The following is a 15,169-nucleotide window of genomic DNA, read 5'->3' on the forward strand; positions in this document are numbered from 1 at the left end:
CATGAAAGTTTGGGACAAGTTGGCTTATAAAAACCTGAACAATTGTCAGTATTCAAAATTAAAAAGCTAGGAGCCTTTAACTGGTCTCCCTCTCCATCTCTCTCTTTCTCCCTCCCTCCCTAAGGATCATCCCCTGGGTATCTACTGTAATTGGAATTTTTATTCTAGCTGACATCTAGGAAATAGGCCGAAAAGTTTGTAATGTGGGTGCTGAACTATGAATACGTCTGCAAAGTGCTGCAGTACCTTACAATGTTGGTTCTCCCTTTTATTATCCTTCATGTGTATTGTTAAGTATAACTTTGACCATGCTGGTTAAAAATTTGAGACTTATGATTCAAAACACCTAAAGAACAGTGAATAGAGGAAAGCTGCTGTAAAATTTAGAGACAGATGGAAGGAATCTCTTAATGCTTGAATTAAAGTAAAGTATCACATTGTTTTGGAGCCTGGTACATGACACATGGGGGAATCTGATTAGCAAAAAAACAAAAAAACCTCACAATTGGAAAGCAAGCATTGGTAAACATCTAGCTTTTCTTGACTCTTTTACTACCACCACTTATGTCTGCCTTTGTTCTTGCTACTTGGTCCAACTGTCATGCATAGTCTCTATACAATAGCAATAGAATAGCAATTGCACTTAGACTTTATAGCAGTCTTTAATTGGTTTACAGAGCCAACATATTGCCCCCAACAATCAGGGTCCTCATTTTATCAACCTTGGAAGGATGGAAGGCTGAGTAAACCTTGAACCTGTCAGGATTGAACTACTGGCTGTGGGCAGAGTCCAGCAAAACTGGATTCTAACCACTGTGCCACCATGGCTCCTTCAGAGACTTGACTGGATGGACTCCCTTCCTTCCTTCCTCACTCCCTCCATTCATTCATTCATTCATTCATTCATTCATTCATTCATCTGTCATCTCTTCATTCCAGAATATTCTGCAAATTGTAGTTCTATTTTCCTCTTTGCAACAGGAAAATGTAAGAAGCATAAAGGCCATTATTACAGTTTAGAAAACTTTACAATGCGACTTTGCTGGCAGAAAGAATGGGAGGGGGGAATATTAGAACAAAAGATTTGTCATAGACAGAAACATGGTAACAATCCATCTAACCCACATTCTCTTCTTCCTTTGGCTGAATAAAGAGGACAGCATCCTTTGGAATGGTTGTGGCCTGGCATTCAAGAAGACACTGTGCAAACGGGAAAGGAAGGTGAATCAGAGGTAGTGAGTGTTAACGGCATCCGAACAGTCAAGGAAGAAGATTGTGAGGGCACTGATGCAAAGCCCTATTGCAAAGCCTTGACCCTGACTGGGACTCAGGCCAACGACACAGGTTACTACCGCTGTCACTACAAATACATCAATGCCAAAATAGAAGGCACCACTGCTGTCAGCACCTACGTGTTTGTGAGAGGTAAGAGGGGGGAAAAGACTTGCTCAGCCAAACCATGCAGATTAAATCCTTGGCCACAAGCTGTAATAAAGCTTTTTTACAATGTGATGGCAATTCACTATTCAAGAAGTAGATTGATGTAGGATAACTTATGTTCACTTTAAATTTTTATTTTTTAAAAAAAGAGAGAGAGAGATGATCCCGCCTTTTGAAATGGAAATGCGGCATCATTTTGAGCAATGCAAGATAGAAATTGTCATGGGAAAACTTACTAGAATATTTCTATCCTGAAATTTATCTGTCATTGTGCTTGTTAACTAGCAACACTGCCATCAGGTTCCTATGCCAGGTTGCTTCCTTGTTGCCTACGTAAGTAGAAAGTATTTCAAAAAAATAAAACACGCTGATTTTGCAGTCACACCAGATAATTGGATTCCCCCATTTATATATTTTCATTTTATTCAGTTGTAGTAACAACTTTATTCAAACAGATTCATAGGCAATGTATCACATATATAATAAATGATTGGAAAAGTTAATCTAATACAATAAAGCTAACATCTAATTGTGATGACAAAAGATAATAACTTTTCCATTAAACTTTAAGATCTACCGAGGTTTTTTTTTATATGTACCCATGCCCTGGGGAAAAAATGTATCTGGAATGTCTCAAAAAAGTAAATTAGAAGCCAGACATATCTCTTTAGGAAGGGCATTCCACAGCTCAGGAATTATTTGTAATTATGTAGCATAAGTCTGATAAGAAAGGCACTTATGATAAGGAAAGCACTTTGGGTGTAGCCTTATGGGATACCCTGTTGTATACTTATGAGATAGGAAACATACTGAAAAGGGCTGAAAACAAACTGGCAACCTGTGCACTATTTTAATATTGGAAATATATGATCCATCAAGCCCAGTGGTTAAACGTCTGGCAATTAAGTTTTTCCTTAGAGTTTTTAGATTATCTTCAAGGAAAGCTTAATGAAAAATACTTTATTTCATGAATTTAGATCCCACTTTTTTCTGTAGGTACTAAGATGGCATATGTTTTGTTCCATCTTTCAGTTTTTTTCCCACATGGAAGATAATTCTTGTGAAATAAGCTGAACTGACTGACCCCAAATCACCCACTGAGTTTCTATGGTTGAATGAGAACTTAAAGCTCAATTTATCTGCTACTAGACCCGCATTCTACCCACTATGCCGTGCTTAGATTCCTCCAGGAAGTTACCAGAGAAGGAATCGTAGTACTTAACTAATTTTCTCTACCAACAGCCTCATTTGGGTGATCAGCCAAAGCTTGCAGAAGAACACATCTGCCTCTACTGACCAAGGGAAATTGAGGGAGTTCCCCCCCCCCATTCATTACAACATTTGATCAAAGACCACTTAATCAGAATGTCACAGCTTTGTCAGGTCTCAATTTTTGATTGTGCACTCTACAGAGAACTTCCCTTGCTGGGTAGCTTAGAAACAACAACAGATAATCAATTATTGGTCCTGATATAGCCAGTTATCAGAATGCACAATTTGTGTTTATAGGCTATTTTTCGCCTAACTATACTTTGCCTAACAAAAGAAAGAGTTGATTGCAAAAAGACAAAAAAGCTGTTAATGTTATTCTGAAATTTTTGAAATATCTGCAAACAGTATTTGAAGAAAGGTGAACGGTTGCCCACAATCCCAGATTGCAAGAGAACACAATATTCCTTTCGTTATAGCACCTATGTAGAATTGCAATCCACCTCTGTGCATTCTAAATATTTATCTGCCGTATCCCTCTGTCATCTGCATACAACTGGTTAAATTTGGCCAAGTACAAAGGGAGGGCAAGTTTTAAAAACAAATTAGTATCCACCCTCTTGTGGGATAGATACTGTTGTAGCTGTAGCCTGTTATCTGTGGGATTGAATTACATTGGTGCCTGGGGTGGATGTTTCTGTTGTCCTGGAATTCAGGGGCTTTCGGTTCTATGATGCCCTAGAAATACAGTAGTGGCCCAGGATACCGCTGCTAATTTAAACAAATTGTTTTGGATATAGAATAATAAGTTGTTTTGATAAAAATGGAAACAGAAAGAGATGAAAACATGCATTGCTAGATATGTTAAGGAAAGATTCTCTCCTTCCCCACCCCTCTTACACATTGCTTTGAATAATCATAATTTATGATAGATTTTTCAAGATTTCCAGAATGTTGTAATTTTGTCCATGTTTAAAGAAGATAACTTGCCTAGTGAACTAAGTACCATTCAAATAGTATCTTAAGTTTAAAATTAAGAAAGATTGTGCACTATAGCTTTTTCAGATCAAAACCTCTTTATCTGAAATATGTGACTCTTATGTAAACTTTCTTGCTAATATAATATATAACAATAGGATTAGCAGAAAAACATCTGTATTTATTATCTCAATCTTTTTATAATTGTTATCTAAAACACATAGTTTATTTGATATGAAGAAAGAATTATTTTTATATGTACTGTATATAAGTTTGATCAAACATGGTGAAATAATGCAAGCTATCACTGCTTGTATTCATATGGAATGAAAAATATAATACAGTGCTAAAAATACCAAAATACCTATTCACTTCAACTTTGGAAACTAACTAAAAGAACTGTGTTTGCTCCAGATTTTTGTTTAAGGGTTACTGCACAAATAGTCAGCCTTTGTTGGAAAGTATCAGAAAAATAAACCAGTAAGATGAATATATACAATGGTAAGAAGTGACAACTTAAGGATGAAAAGTACTAATATAGTTATTTAATCCCAATAAAATATCTGCCAAAGGTTTTCATTTCGCTTAATTTCCTTCCATATCCTTTGCTAACCTGAGTACTTCTTGCAGACAATCAAGATGGTATGTTACATAATTCAGTATTGTTCTTCACTCTCAGATCCAGACTAGCAATATTGATAAGCATCAACAACCAGATATATATTTCATGTATAATGTAGTTACCATATCTTGTACGAACTCTGCATGCTGGCTCTGTGTGTCCAAAATAAGAGTCCATAATAATGCAGAGGCAAATGTGATGTCTTATGCATTTATCTTGCTGAGTTTCTTGTAATCTGTGAAGTATAGTTCATTACCAATTACTCTTAATTATTTACTATTAGTAATAGAGCTCAGATGCAATTTTTGATTTGTAAGAGTTAAGAGTTATTTCATAATAGGAAAAAAAAAGGAAGGTTTTTCTGCCTATCACTTCTCTCTTTGAAATCCTCCTTCTATAACTGGCTTCCCCTTCCATATGCCAGTTTTCTTTTGTTTCTTGAGGAGAAACATCTTGGTGCAATTAGGAATATCTAAGTGATGAAACAAGGACGTTCATATCACATTCATGTGGACTTAGCGAACATGTGGTCACATGACTGATCGTTCACATATATGTGTTATTGTGCAACAATGCCATTCTATATATCTAGGAGGGAACCAAAATTGCCACACTGGAACTATGCCAAGGCCAAATATGATGTGATAAAACATATCACACACACATATATGATTAAGTCTCATTTTTACTTTCAATGCTATGGAACTCAGCATTATTACTATTGACACAGTCTTATTACTATTGGAAGCAAATCTTTTAAGGTATAACTGAGCACAGTTGGAGCAAAGTACATTGAAAAATGTATCATTTGTTTATATTTCATGTTACCAATAAAGGAGAATATTTGTAGCTCAGGGTTGAAATGAAAAATCCTTGATGCTTTCCGGACTTAGTTCTTGGTGCTCTCCTGCAGACGTTTTATTATTCAAGTTAGGTAACATCATCACTGACTACCACTGATGATGTTACCTAGTTTGGCTAATGAAATGTTGAAGAAAACAACCAAGTTCAGAGAACAACAAGGACCGCTTGTATTTTATGTTTCTAGACCACCCATTTCCCTCACGGATTCTTTAATTTTGGAACCACCATCAGATATTGCCAGCTATATCCTCGTAGATAGCACCCAAATTTTGAACCACACTAAAGTATTCTGGGTGTTAATAATGTTAACTATCACTTCTTCCCATGCACAAGATGGAATCTCTTTCCCTTCACCTTAAGCACATCTTGGGATCTGTTTTACATACCTCACTTACCAACATCTCGCCCTTCCTTTGGATAGAGGTATCGCAATGTTTAGAAGACAAGAGCTCACTTTGAAAGAATGCTACTGCTTTTGAGTTATCTGGGTATTAGTGTAAATCACTGACTTTGGGTATTTAGAATCCAATCTAAATTTAATATGGCCAATTAATGCTGAGCTCTTGAGGTTTGCCCACTGAGCAACTGTTGCTGGTATGTCAAAATAAACCATTCTCCGATAACAAACTCAAAATAACAATAGCCAGAGGCATTAGAAGTTTGGCAGGAATTTCCCCTCACAAATGTTACTTCTTTCTTAATCTAATCTGCCCTTGGTCTTTGCTATGAACATCTGTGGCTGCTCTTCAAATCCATCCTGGAGGAATATTTATATAAAAACACAGAGATGGAATAAAATCCAAAACCTCCAGTCAGGAGCATTTAGTAACAAAGAAGCTGATGTACGGCATTGCCCAGGGATGGGGGGAAATACCTTAAATTGACCTTGCACAATTGTAGGATGATGAAGTAAATTTGTTTTCTTAGTCTATAAATCCATTTTGCTCTTTGTCAGTGTAATCAGAGAGTAAGCTGAGGGCTCGAGGAAATAATGAGCTTCTGGGGAAAAAATGTAAGAATGAATACTTCAGAGAAGGTTGGTTTAGGATAAAGGAGGCCTTGGACAGTTTCTTTTCTGCAGATCTGGGATTGGGCTTCCATTCCTCACCCCACCCCACCCCCAAAAAATTCTCTATGGCTTACGACGGTTTTGCTATCTAGGCCAATTAATTTCTCGTTTAGCTGCTCTGGAGAAAATGTTGTGACAGTAGTTTTGTACTGTTTTCTATAGAGTTGTGTGCTAGAAGGTTCCTTTTGATAGACATGCTTGCCTTATTCTGCCTCCTAACTCCTCAGAATTTCACCCACCCAGTCAATGCTTCATTAGTCCTTGGCATCATCATCCTCTCCCTCTCAGTCTTTCAGAGTGGGGCTTTGTCGGTTTCCTGTGGTAGCCAGGTTTCAGTGTGTTGCAGATTACATGAGCCTCTTGGAAAAGATTGATCAGACTGAGCAGTTGAGGCATGTTTGCATTCCTATCAGACTGTCAGACCAACATCAAATATTCCATAGCCATTTTATTTTAACAGCTATGAGAATACATACTTAGATTTTATCTGCCTTTAAAACCATTCAATTTGCTGATAATATCCTCTCTGCTGATTTAAGGTTATAATGATAAATGACACCCTGATTTGTGATCCAGGGACCAGAAGAGAAATTTCATATGCCCAAATTAATTTATTTATATAATATTGTCAGATGAACGTTATTTTCCTTTCCCCTCTAAGTGATTCTGCCACTTTGTGTTTTATAGTGTTATTTTTAATTTTCAAGGTACTTTAGTTGTAGCTTTGTATGTTCCATGTGACTGGATGACTAAATGACTAAATAAAAATGCTGCTACTCTCTTGAATCACTTAATATAGAGATTTTCTTGCAAGCCAGCCATCAACTAGAAGGAATATATGTACTCAGGTGGAAAGCCGTCGGAAAGAATATCTATTTTAAATAAATAAATAAAATTTAAATTTCCGATATGTACTTCATGATTTATTTATTTTTATAAAAGGGATTATTTAAAGTCAAATGTGAATTGACTGCTTATTTATTTAGTACTACCCATGTGGGTAGTGCTTTATAGAGAGCAGTTCAATGCAACTATTTTCCAATTGTTAAGTGTCTGGGTTTGTTCGTACTTTTACTATATCTGCATATAATGTACTTTTTATCTCTGTGCAGTGATAATTATTAATTATCCTGTAGCCGTTGTATGTCACACAGATATTAACAAAACACTGAATTGTTATGGTTTTTATTCAGAGAAGCCTGTGGTTTTTTTTTATTGTCCCGATGTTTTGACTGGGCACAGTAGGGATTTTACCATTTATCTATTTATCTACATTTGTATAGCCATCCATCTTACATAGTGACTGGGGGCGGGGGGGAGGGATACCTAATAAAGTACATAAAAACAATTATAAAATACAATTTCAATTAATAACTAATAAAAACCAAGGTAGAACCTACAAAAAATGCAGCATGTCCAGAAAGCATAGAGGAGTGGATCTGGATAACTGTCATGCAGCCATCTAAAGGCTTTACTCAAACATGGGATTCCCAGGCTCATTGGCAAGACATGCTTTGAGAGGACCTGAAAGAAGATAACAGGGTTGGGACCAGCCTCACCTTGGGGGGCGGCATGATTTTAGTTTATTAGCACTAACCAAGGCAATAGTAGAAAAGACATGATTTAATTCAAAATTAGAACAAAATACATAATCCAAATTATAAGAGACGCGATGGCACAGTGGTTAGAATGCAGTACTGCAGGCTACTTCTCAGTTTGGCAGTTCGATTCTCATTGGCTCAAGGTTGATTCAGCCTTCCATCCTTCCGAGGTCAGTAAAATGAAGATCCAGATTGTTGGGGGCAATGCACTGATTCTGTAAACTACTTAAAGAAGGCTTTAAAGCACTGTGAAGCAGTATATAAGTCTAAGTGCTATTGCTATAAGTAAATCTTGAGTCCACTTCCACAATGAGATGGTGACCCATGAGATGGCATGCTTGTGAGAACCATCTGATAACTTGTATACCATAAACATTGGGATTGGAGTTTTTAATTGAAGCACTAAGCATTATGATAATCCCATATGAATAAAAATAGTTTGTTTTGGTCCAAGTAAGGTTGCCTATAGAGAAATCTCTTACCATCTCACTTGATTTTTATGTGCTTTGGCTATGAAGTGTAAGAAAGTACAATAGAGATATGACCTGACCTAACCTAGCCCGAACCCTATATAGTAATTACAGACATGGAATTTAAATTTATATCAAGACTAACACAAACATAAATATGAATAATATCTAAACACTCCTATTCCACAGTTTGGATCATGTTTTATAAAAGTGCTTATACATTTATTTATTCTTCCAAGCTTGGTATCATTCCTTACAGCAATTAACTAAAAAATGAAAACAGATTCTAGAAACTCATCACATTATCCTTATTTTTTTGCTGCAATTCCCTCCACCTTCTACATTTTCTACATTCTTTCTTTCTCAGATTTTGAACAGCCATTCATTAATAAACCGGAAACTCTTCTTATCTACAAGAAGGAAAATATATGTGTCCCATGCCTGGTATCCATTCCAGATCTTAACATCACTTTGTTGTTGGTAAGCAGTGATTTTTTTTTCAGAAAGATTCAGGATCCTACCTTATTGGCAAGCCTTCCCAGTACGAACAGAAATTGGGAGGAAAAAACATTCAGGAGGTAATAGAGAGAAATAAAAAATAAAGTGAAGCTGTTAAGACTATGACCTTTAAAAAGTTCTAGACTCTGCTAAAACGTTGACCTTTGAAAAATTTCTCCCCCAAATACCATGTTTTTCTTTTCCTTTTGGTCTTTGTTTGCTTTTGTATTGCTGTCTTTGGATTTTCTGTGGATTACGTTACCATGTTAATGATCTTCCTGGAGAGACCTAAAACCACAGCAAAGAGGTTTTTAGTAAAAGAGAAGAAATTTGTGGAGGCAACAAAAAAAATTTCAGTGGTATTGTTTTTTTTCTAAGGCAATTCAAGAAGGACAGTTTTTACAAATTGCAGTGTTTTTGAGAAGGTTATAAGAGCTACTTCTTACAACTTTTGATCTTCTTATTTCTTATAACTTAAAGCTATATTCAGCTTTGTTCTCAGCTAATTATTTTCATTGGCAAATATATTAAATGATACCTTGCCCAAAGCCAAGGATATGAGTTCACAAGCCGTATAGTGTTTTCATTTTTAGTATCCTGCTCAGGAATTGCTGCTATCTGCTGATAATATTTTGATCACATTAAATATTTCACTTTTCCTCTTTTTTAAAAAAAATAATTGCTTTGTTCTCTTAATAGAAGCCATTCCAGTTCATTGGGATAATAATTGTTTGATAAATGATTCATTAGAATTACTGTAGATAAAATTCACAAAGGGAGGTGCCTGTGGAGATAACAGCAAAAAATGAACAAAACTACAAATGATGCTTTATTTTATCAACAAGACAAGCCCCAAAACAGGAACTGGCTGCAAAAGCCATGTGGTGGAGAAGTTGTGGAAATTGTCCCTGCATTTCTAAACAGAGTTCCCAAAATGTTATTCTAGACAACTTCAGTCATCTATCCTGATGGAAAGAACATTCTCTGGGACAACAAACAAGGAATGCTGGTCCCCACTCTCCTGATCAAGGATTCCTGGTATGTTCAGTGTGAAACTCTCATTGATAAGAAACCCTTCAAATCTAGTTTCTTCATTGTCCACATTGCAGGTGAGTTTGGGAACTGTTTGTTCTGCAACTGTTATATAAAATTGCAACTGATAAAAGTGTTATAACCCTGGTTTAAGCAGTGGTTAGGTCATCATTTCAGAGGAGGAACATCAGGCATGAATCCTAATCCCAGTCCACAAACTGGTCACAGAACCTCTGGGGCAGAGATACTTTTCTCATCCTGAAGAACCATGAAAAAATCCAAATATATCTAATTCCATCTGATAAAGATTGGAGTGACAGCGCTCAATGATGAAATACATGCTTTTAAACATAGGCACTGACACCTTCACACTCTTAATTTCACCCCGCCTCCATTATTTCTCCATATTTCTCCATCCTAGAATATTCTTTAAGGAGGCAATGCACTATAACTTCGCACCTCACTTTCTCTTAGCTCTTTGACCTCTTTTCCTATTTCTCAAATGGACATTTGAAGTTTTAAGTCTCTCTTTCTCATTCTCTCTCTCCCTTCCTCTCTCTTCAATATATGCCCTTCCCAAGAAACATCTCAACTTATCCCAATCATTAATTATCACTTTTCCATAACACATATTTTAACTTGCATGTTGCTAACAACAATATAGTTGTACTAATACAGAGGCTAATTATAAACGTAAAAAGCATGCATACATTAAGGAGTAAACAACTGTTGCTGACAGAAATTATTGCAGAATTAGAGGAAAGTAAAATAGCATTAAAATTGAAAGGGAATAAAAGCCTTGGTGCAAATAAAATTTTATATATAAATATATATTTAATACAATGGTACTTGTCACTGTTTTTCATGGCAAAATACTTTACAAGGCGTATTACTTATCCAGAAATGCATTTGTTCTGTGGTTTTGGCCACAGAACTTTTGGACAATTGTAGGATGGTGCTTATTATATAAGAAAGAGATTATTGTTTTTAGGCAAGAATATAAGGGTTCACTCCAAAAATTGCATGAGAATACAGTTGAATGGCAAATATCAAATTTATCAAATGTAAGTAAATGAGCCTAGAATGCCAGTAAATCTGCAGTGTGTAATTTTATCTGACATAGTAGAAGAAGAACTTTATTGTCATTGTACAACGAAACTGTAGATGCACCCCAGCAACTGTTCGCAATACAATGAAACCAATTTTACAATAGTAAATACAATAGTACCATTTTAGTCACTTAAAACAAAAATTCTGTTTCCCAAGGAAATATTGAATTCTATTTGTTTAAATAGTTTTCTTTTTCTTACTACATTTTCTACCAGGCAATGAGCTTTATGATATTCAGCTGTTTCCAAGGAAGGCCATGGAGCTATTGGTGGGAGAAAAACTAGTTATCAACTGCACAGTATGGGCTGAATTTGATTCAGGAGTTAATTTCCAGTGGGACTACCCTGCAAAACAGGTATGAATTAACATTTGTTTTTATTTCCTTTTTAGCCTCTATAGTTAATATGTCTTAACTTATTCTTCTTCTTTTTTACAAGAATTTTATTAATTTTTTAAAAACAAACATATACAAACAAAACACAAAACATAATTCTTGTTATTGGTCTAAAGAGGAGGGAGGGAGGAAGGAAGGAAGGAAAGAAGGAAAGAAAAGTTTTCAATGTTCCCTGCTAGCTTCCCACAGGGAAATTCAATGGGAAAGATGGCAGGAAATTGAATGTTGCTCTTGCTGCCACTGCTTTTTTGCCCACATGTGCTCATTCTGAACCAAAGACTCAATGGGCTATGGATTGTCTAGTTTTGCATCCAATTCCTACTCCCAAATTCTTTTTCAGAGTAGCCCCACGTAGAACATTATACAATAGTCAAGGCTTGGATAATGTTGTGAAATATGCTCTTCATCATAATCACCACCTGCAAATCCATTGAGGTGATGAACTGCTAGCGCTCCCAATGGGTGAACCTGTTCTTTCAGGAGGAGGTTCTTTTACTAAAATAGATTATAGCTTTGTCTCCCAAGTGCAGCTATCCAACTACATCATTGTAGCTTCTGATGCTAATATTTTTTTAAATAGACAAGGACAAGAACAACTTAGTTAATTTTTTAAAGAGTTCTTAAACTGCACCTTCATCTACCTCTACTATTTTCAGTGTGAATCCTGCTGATTTGTAGCATTTAATACATGTTGCAAAGTGCAGCCACAACAAGTTAAATATCTTATTGGTCAGACCAAGAACTCACTTCACTGAAGCCATGCTGTCCACATTGTTACTATGTTCATTGTGATTTCTGTTTAGATATCTACTTTGAGCAAGAGCCAATACTTGGAATATGGTTGAACTTGCCATGAAAAGACAAAAGTACCCTCTGACAAGTTACTTTGGCAGCTTGGCTGACCTTTGACTCTTTCCTCCAAATGTGTCTCATTGTCTTTTTTAGTATTCGTCCTCTTGATGCCAGTGTTCCAAGTAACAAATCCTGAAACAGACAACTCTGGGACAATCACCTTCTCCACTTTAATAGAGAGGTCAAATTGGCACATCTGGGAAAACCTGAATCTCAGAGTTCAGGGTTTTCCCTTCCCCAAAAGAAAATCAAAGATCCATCCCCTGCCTTCATCAACCCATCACATGGCCCAATCATGTCTTCATCCCATCTGGAGACTATCCCCAGTCACTCTCCTCTCCTCCAGGTGCAGGGTGAAATGTCCTTGACTCTCCTAGAAAAGAATGTTGTTGTGGCTATCTTCCACTGCTCCTTAAAAAACCCCTTCCCAAATTCCCAAACTAAATGTGGCAGTCTAGAAGCTCCCGAAGAAAATTGGCTTCCCAGGCTAACACTTGACTTCTTGTTATATAGGGAGTTTTACAGAATTTGGGAGTCCTTGATGGTCTCTGAGCTTGCTTGTTTTCTTGCAGACATTTCATTTTGTTAACTATCACTGATGATGTTACCAAGTTAGGGTAATTAAACATCTGCAAGAAAACAAGCAAGCTCAGACAGCACCAGGGGCGCCTCATTTCAACCCTGAGCTACAAATATCCTCCTTTATTGGTTTACAAAACGTGCTAGAATTTCATATCCTTACTGTTGGACAATTTTTCACATGATTAAAAGAATACTTTTCAAAAACTCACCAAATAGAATGTTACCGTATAAGGACCTAGTTTTCCTTGACATCCTGGGGGGAAAATATTTTCCAGATAGTAATGTTTATATGAGTTTCCAGCTATAGTATCAAACTGGTTTAATGGTCATGAGAGCAAAATCTTTGAGAGAGACAATCCATCTTGTAACAAGAAAAGCTGTGGGTTTTATGCCTTTGAATTTCATTTCTTTTAATATCAACTCTCTTTTCTCTTCTCATATTTCTTCTGGCAGATGAACCGGAAAGTCATAGAACTGCCTGAAAGGCGGTCCCAGCAAACCCATACTGAACTCTCCAGCATTTTGGTCATCCAAAATGTGAGCCAACAGGACCTGGGAAAATATACATGCAAGGCTAACAATGGGGAGCAGAACTTGAAGGAGAGCATAGATGTCATCGTGCATGGTAAAAAAATACTAACTCAGACTAAGAAAACCTTTTAGGTTCTTTTAGATTCTTGTTAGCGCCTATCAAAACTGTGATAGGACTATAATTCCCAGCAGGACTGTTAACCTCTGAGGAAGTATCTAGTGCTTTGGCTAGAAAAAATGAAAAATGTGGCCTTGGGAAGGAATTGAGGTGGTATGTTGCCATATATGTTGTTCTCCAAGTGAGATTTAATGAAATAACCTTATCAGAAGAAACATCAATATGGGATTTAAAGTACTAATGGTCAAGGGAAATTAATTCAAGGTGGGCTGGACTTTGACCTCTTGTGGGCGTGAAGGGACTCATGACTGATGACACATTTGATCCCTCCCTCAGGCTCAGCCTGGTCATCTCCTACAGTAAATGATGTATTGTTTGGTACTTAATGTATCAAGAAGTTGTTCAGTCCATGGTCATAGGATAGGTATGTGCATGTTACTTTACAGAGAACAACGAGTGCAATGGCTTTTGAATAATCACCCTTTTTTAATGTCAAAAAGCAATAAATACGTTAGCTTCCTGGTGTTTTTCATCCATGTTGTTGACTTTAAAACAGTTTAGCTTCAGTTTCATATACTGCATACAGAACTTATACTGGATAACAGTGCAGCCAAAATTGGAAAGTTAAGGTTTACGTGTCTTGGAAACATCTGGATGTCCAAGAGCTGCAGATGGTATATTTATTTATGAATTTATTATGTATTTTTTGGCCACCCCCATTTTTCCTGTCAGTATCTATGACTGGCACATTGCTCAGCATTCCATATACAACTGAAGATAATCTTTGGCCTAAAGAACATCGTGCACACTATTGTAGGAAATGTGTGAGATTAATCATTCATAAATGCCCATTCAAAAACACTTCTTTGCTTGAACAGGAATACTCTTGGCAAAAGAAGTATAAAGCATTCAATTAACTTCTATGATGAAGTAATATTTATTTATTTATTCTCAAATTGATGCCCTTTTTCCCCCCAGTATGTAAGGCAGCTTAAAATAAACAAAAAATGTAGGATACAAATCATAACAGAAAAATCTAAACTCAAACCTATCGATCAATTAATTAATAGTAAATCTTAGCAAAATAAGATATTAACCTTCTTGCTAAATAGGAGAGCAGGAACCAAATGTCCCTCCTTAGCTAGACCATTCTGTTGCCTGGGAATCAAAAAGGAGAACGCTCCTTTCTGTATACTCAAATACAAAGTTTCTGGCAATACTCTGGGAGCATCCTTCGAAGGTCATTTTCTCCTGATCTGAATAACTGGACTGCTTCTTAAATAAGCACATTAGCATTCCTAGTATTTTTTTAAAAAAAATCAGCCAGCTTAGCACTGTGTTTTTGTGGCAAAAAATGTAAATTGGTGTATCATTTTTATGTCTGGAAAAAAGCAAAGATCTAGTGTGTGGATCTACATCCATAAAATTATAATTTTTCTATGGGATAGATATCTCTGCTCTTGGATCAGCTACTGGGTTCAACAACTTTGACTCTGGTTTTTTTTCTTCTTCTTGTTTTTCTTCATCCAACTGGTTTTTACAGAGAAGCCATTTATCTACGTGGAAAGGAAAAAGGGCCCAGTGATAGAAGCAACAGTGGGAGACGAACTTGTGAAGCTACCAGTAAAAGTAGTTGCTTATCCCCAGCCTGAGTTCCAGTGGTAATACATTCTTTTTAGCACACAAAGTCTTCTTTGGATTTAGGGGGAGGGAATTAGAAAAGAGAAAAACCACTACAGGTAGTGCTCAACTTACCTGACTTTATTTGTTTGTTGGTTTGTTTGTTTTAGAAAATTTAT

The 15,169-nt window shown here is 36.4% G+C and overlaps 1 protein-coding gene across 2 annotated transcripts in view; it reads left to right on the forward strand.

The window, feature by feature from the left end:
• The window catches only part of FLT4 (fms related receptor tyrosine kinase 4), a 105,077-nt gene that overhangs the window by 34,692 nt on the left and 55,216 nt on the right, over nt 1–15,169 (forward strand). For both annotated transcript variants that reach the window (XM_026696589.2, XM_087924299.1), the window contains exons 3-8: nt 1,154–1,425; nt 8,621–8,733; nt 9,698–9,860; nt 11,109–11,248; nt 13,175–13,346; nt 14,914–15,031. In XM_026696589.2, the coding sequence (XP_026552374.2) occupies nt 1,154–1,425; nt 8,621–8,733; nt 9,698–9,860; nt 11,109–11,248; nt 13,175–13,346; nt 14,914–15,031 (978 nt within the window). The remainder of the gene's footprint in view (nt 1–1,153; nt 1,426–8,620; nt 8,734–9,697; nt 9,861–11,108; nt 11,249–13,174; nt 13,347–14,913; nt 15,032–15,169) is intronic.

Source organism: Pseudonaja textilis, chromosome 2 (assembly GCF_049901715.1).
Source record: "Pseudonaja textilis isolate UNSWEBS1 chromosome 2, rPseTex1.2, whole genome shotgun sequence".
NCBI lineage: Eukaryota > Metazoa > Chordata > Lepidosauria > Squamata > Elapidae > Pseudonaja > Pseudonaja textilis.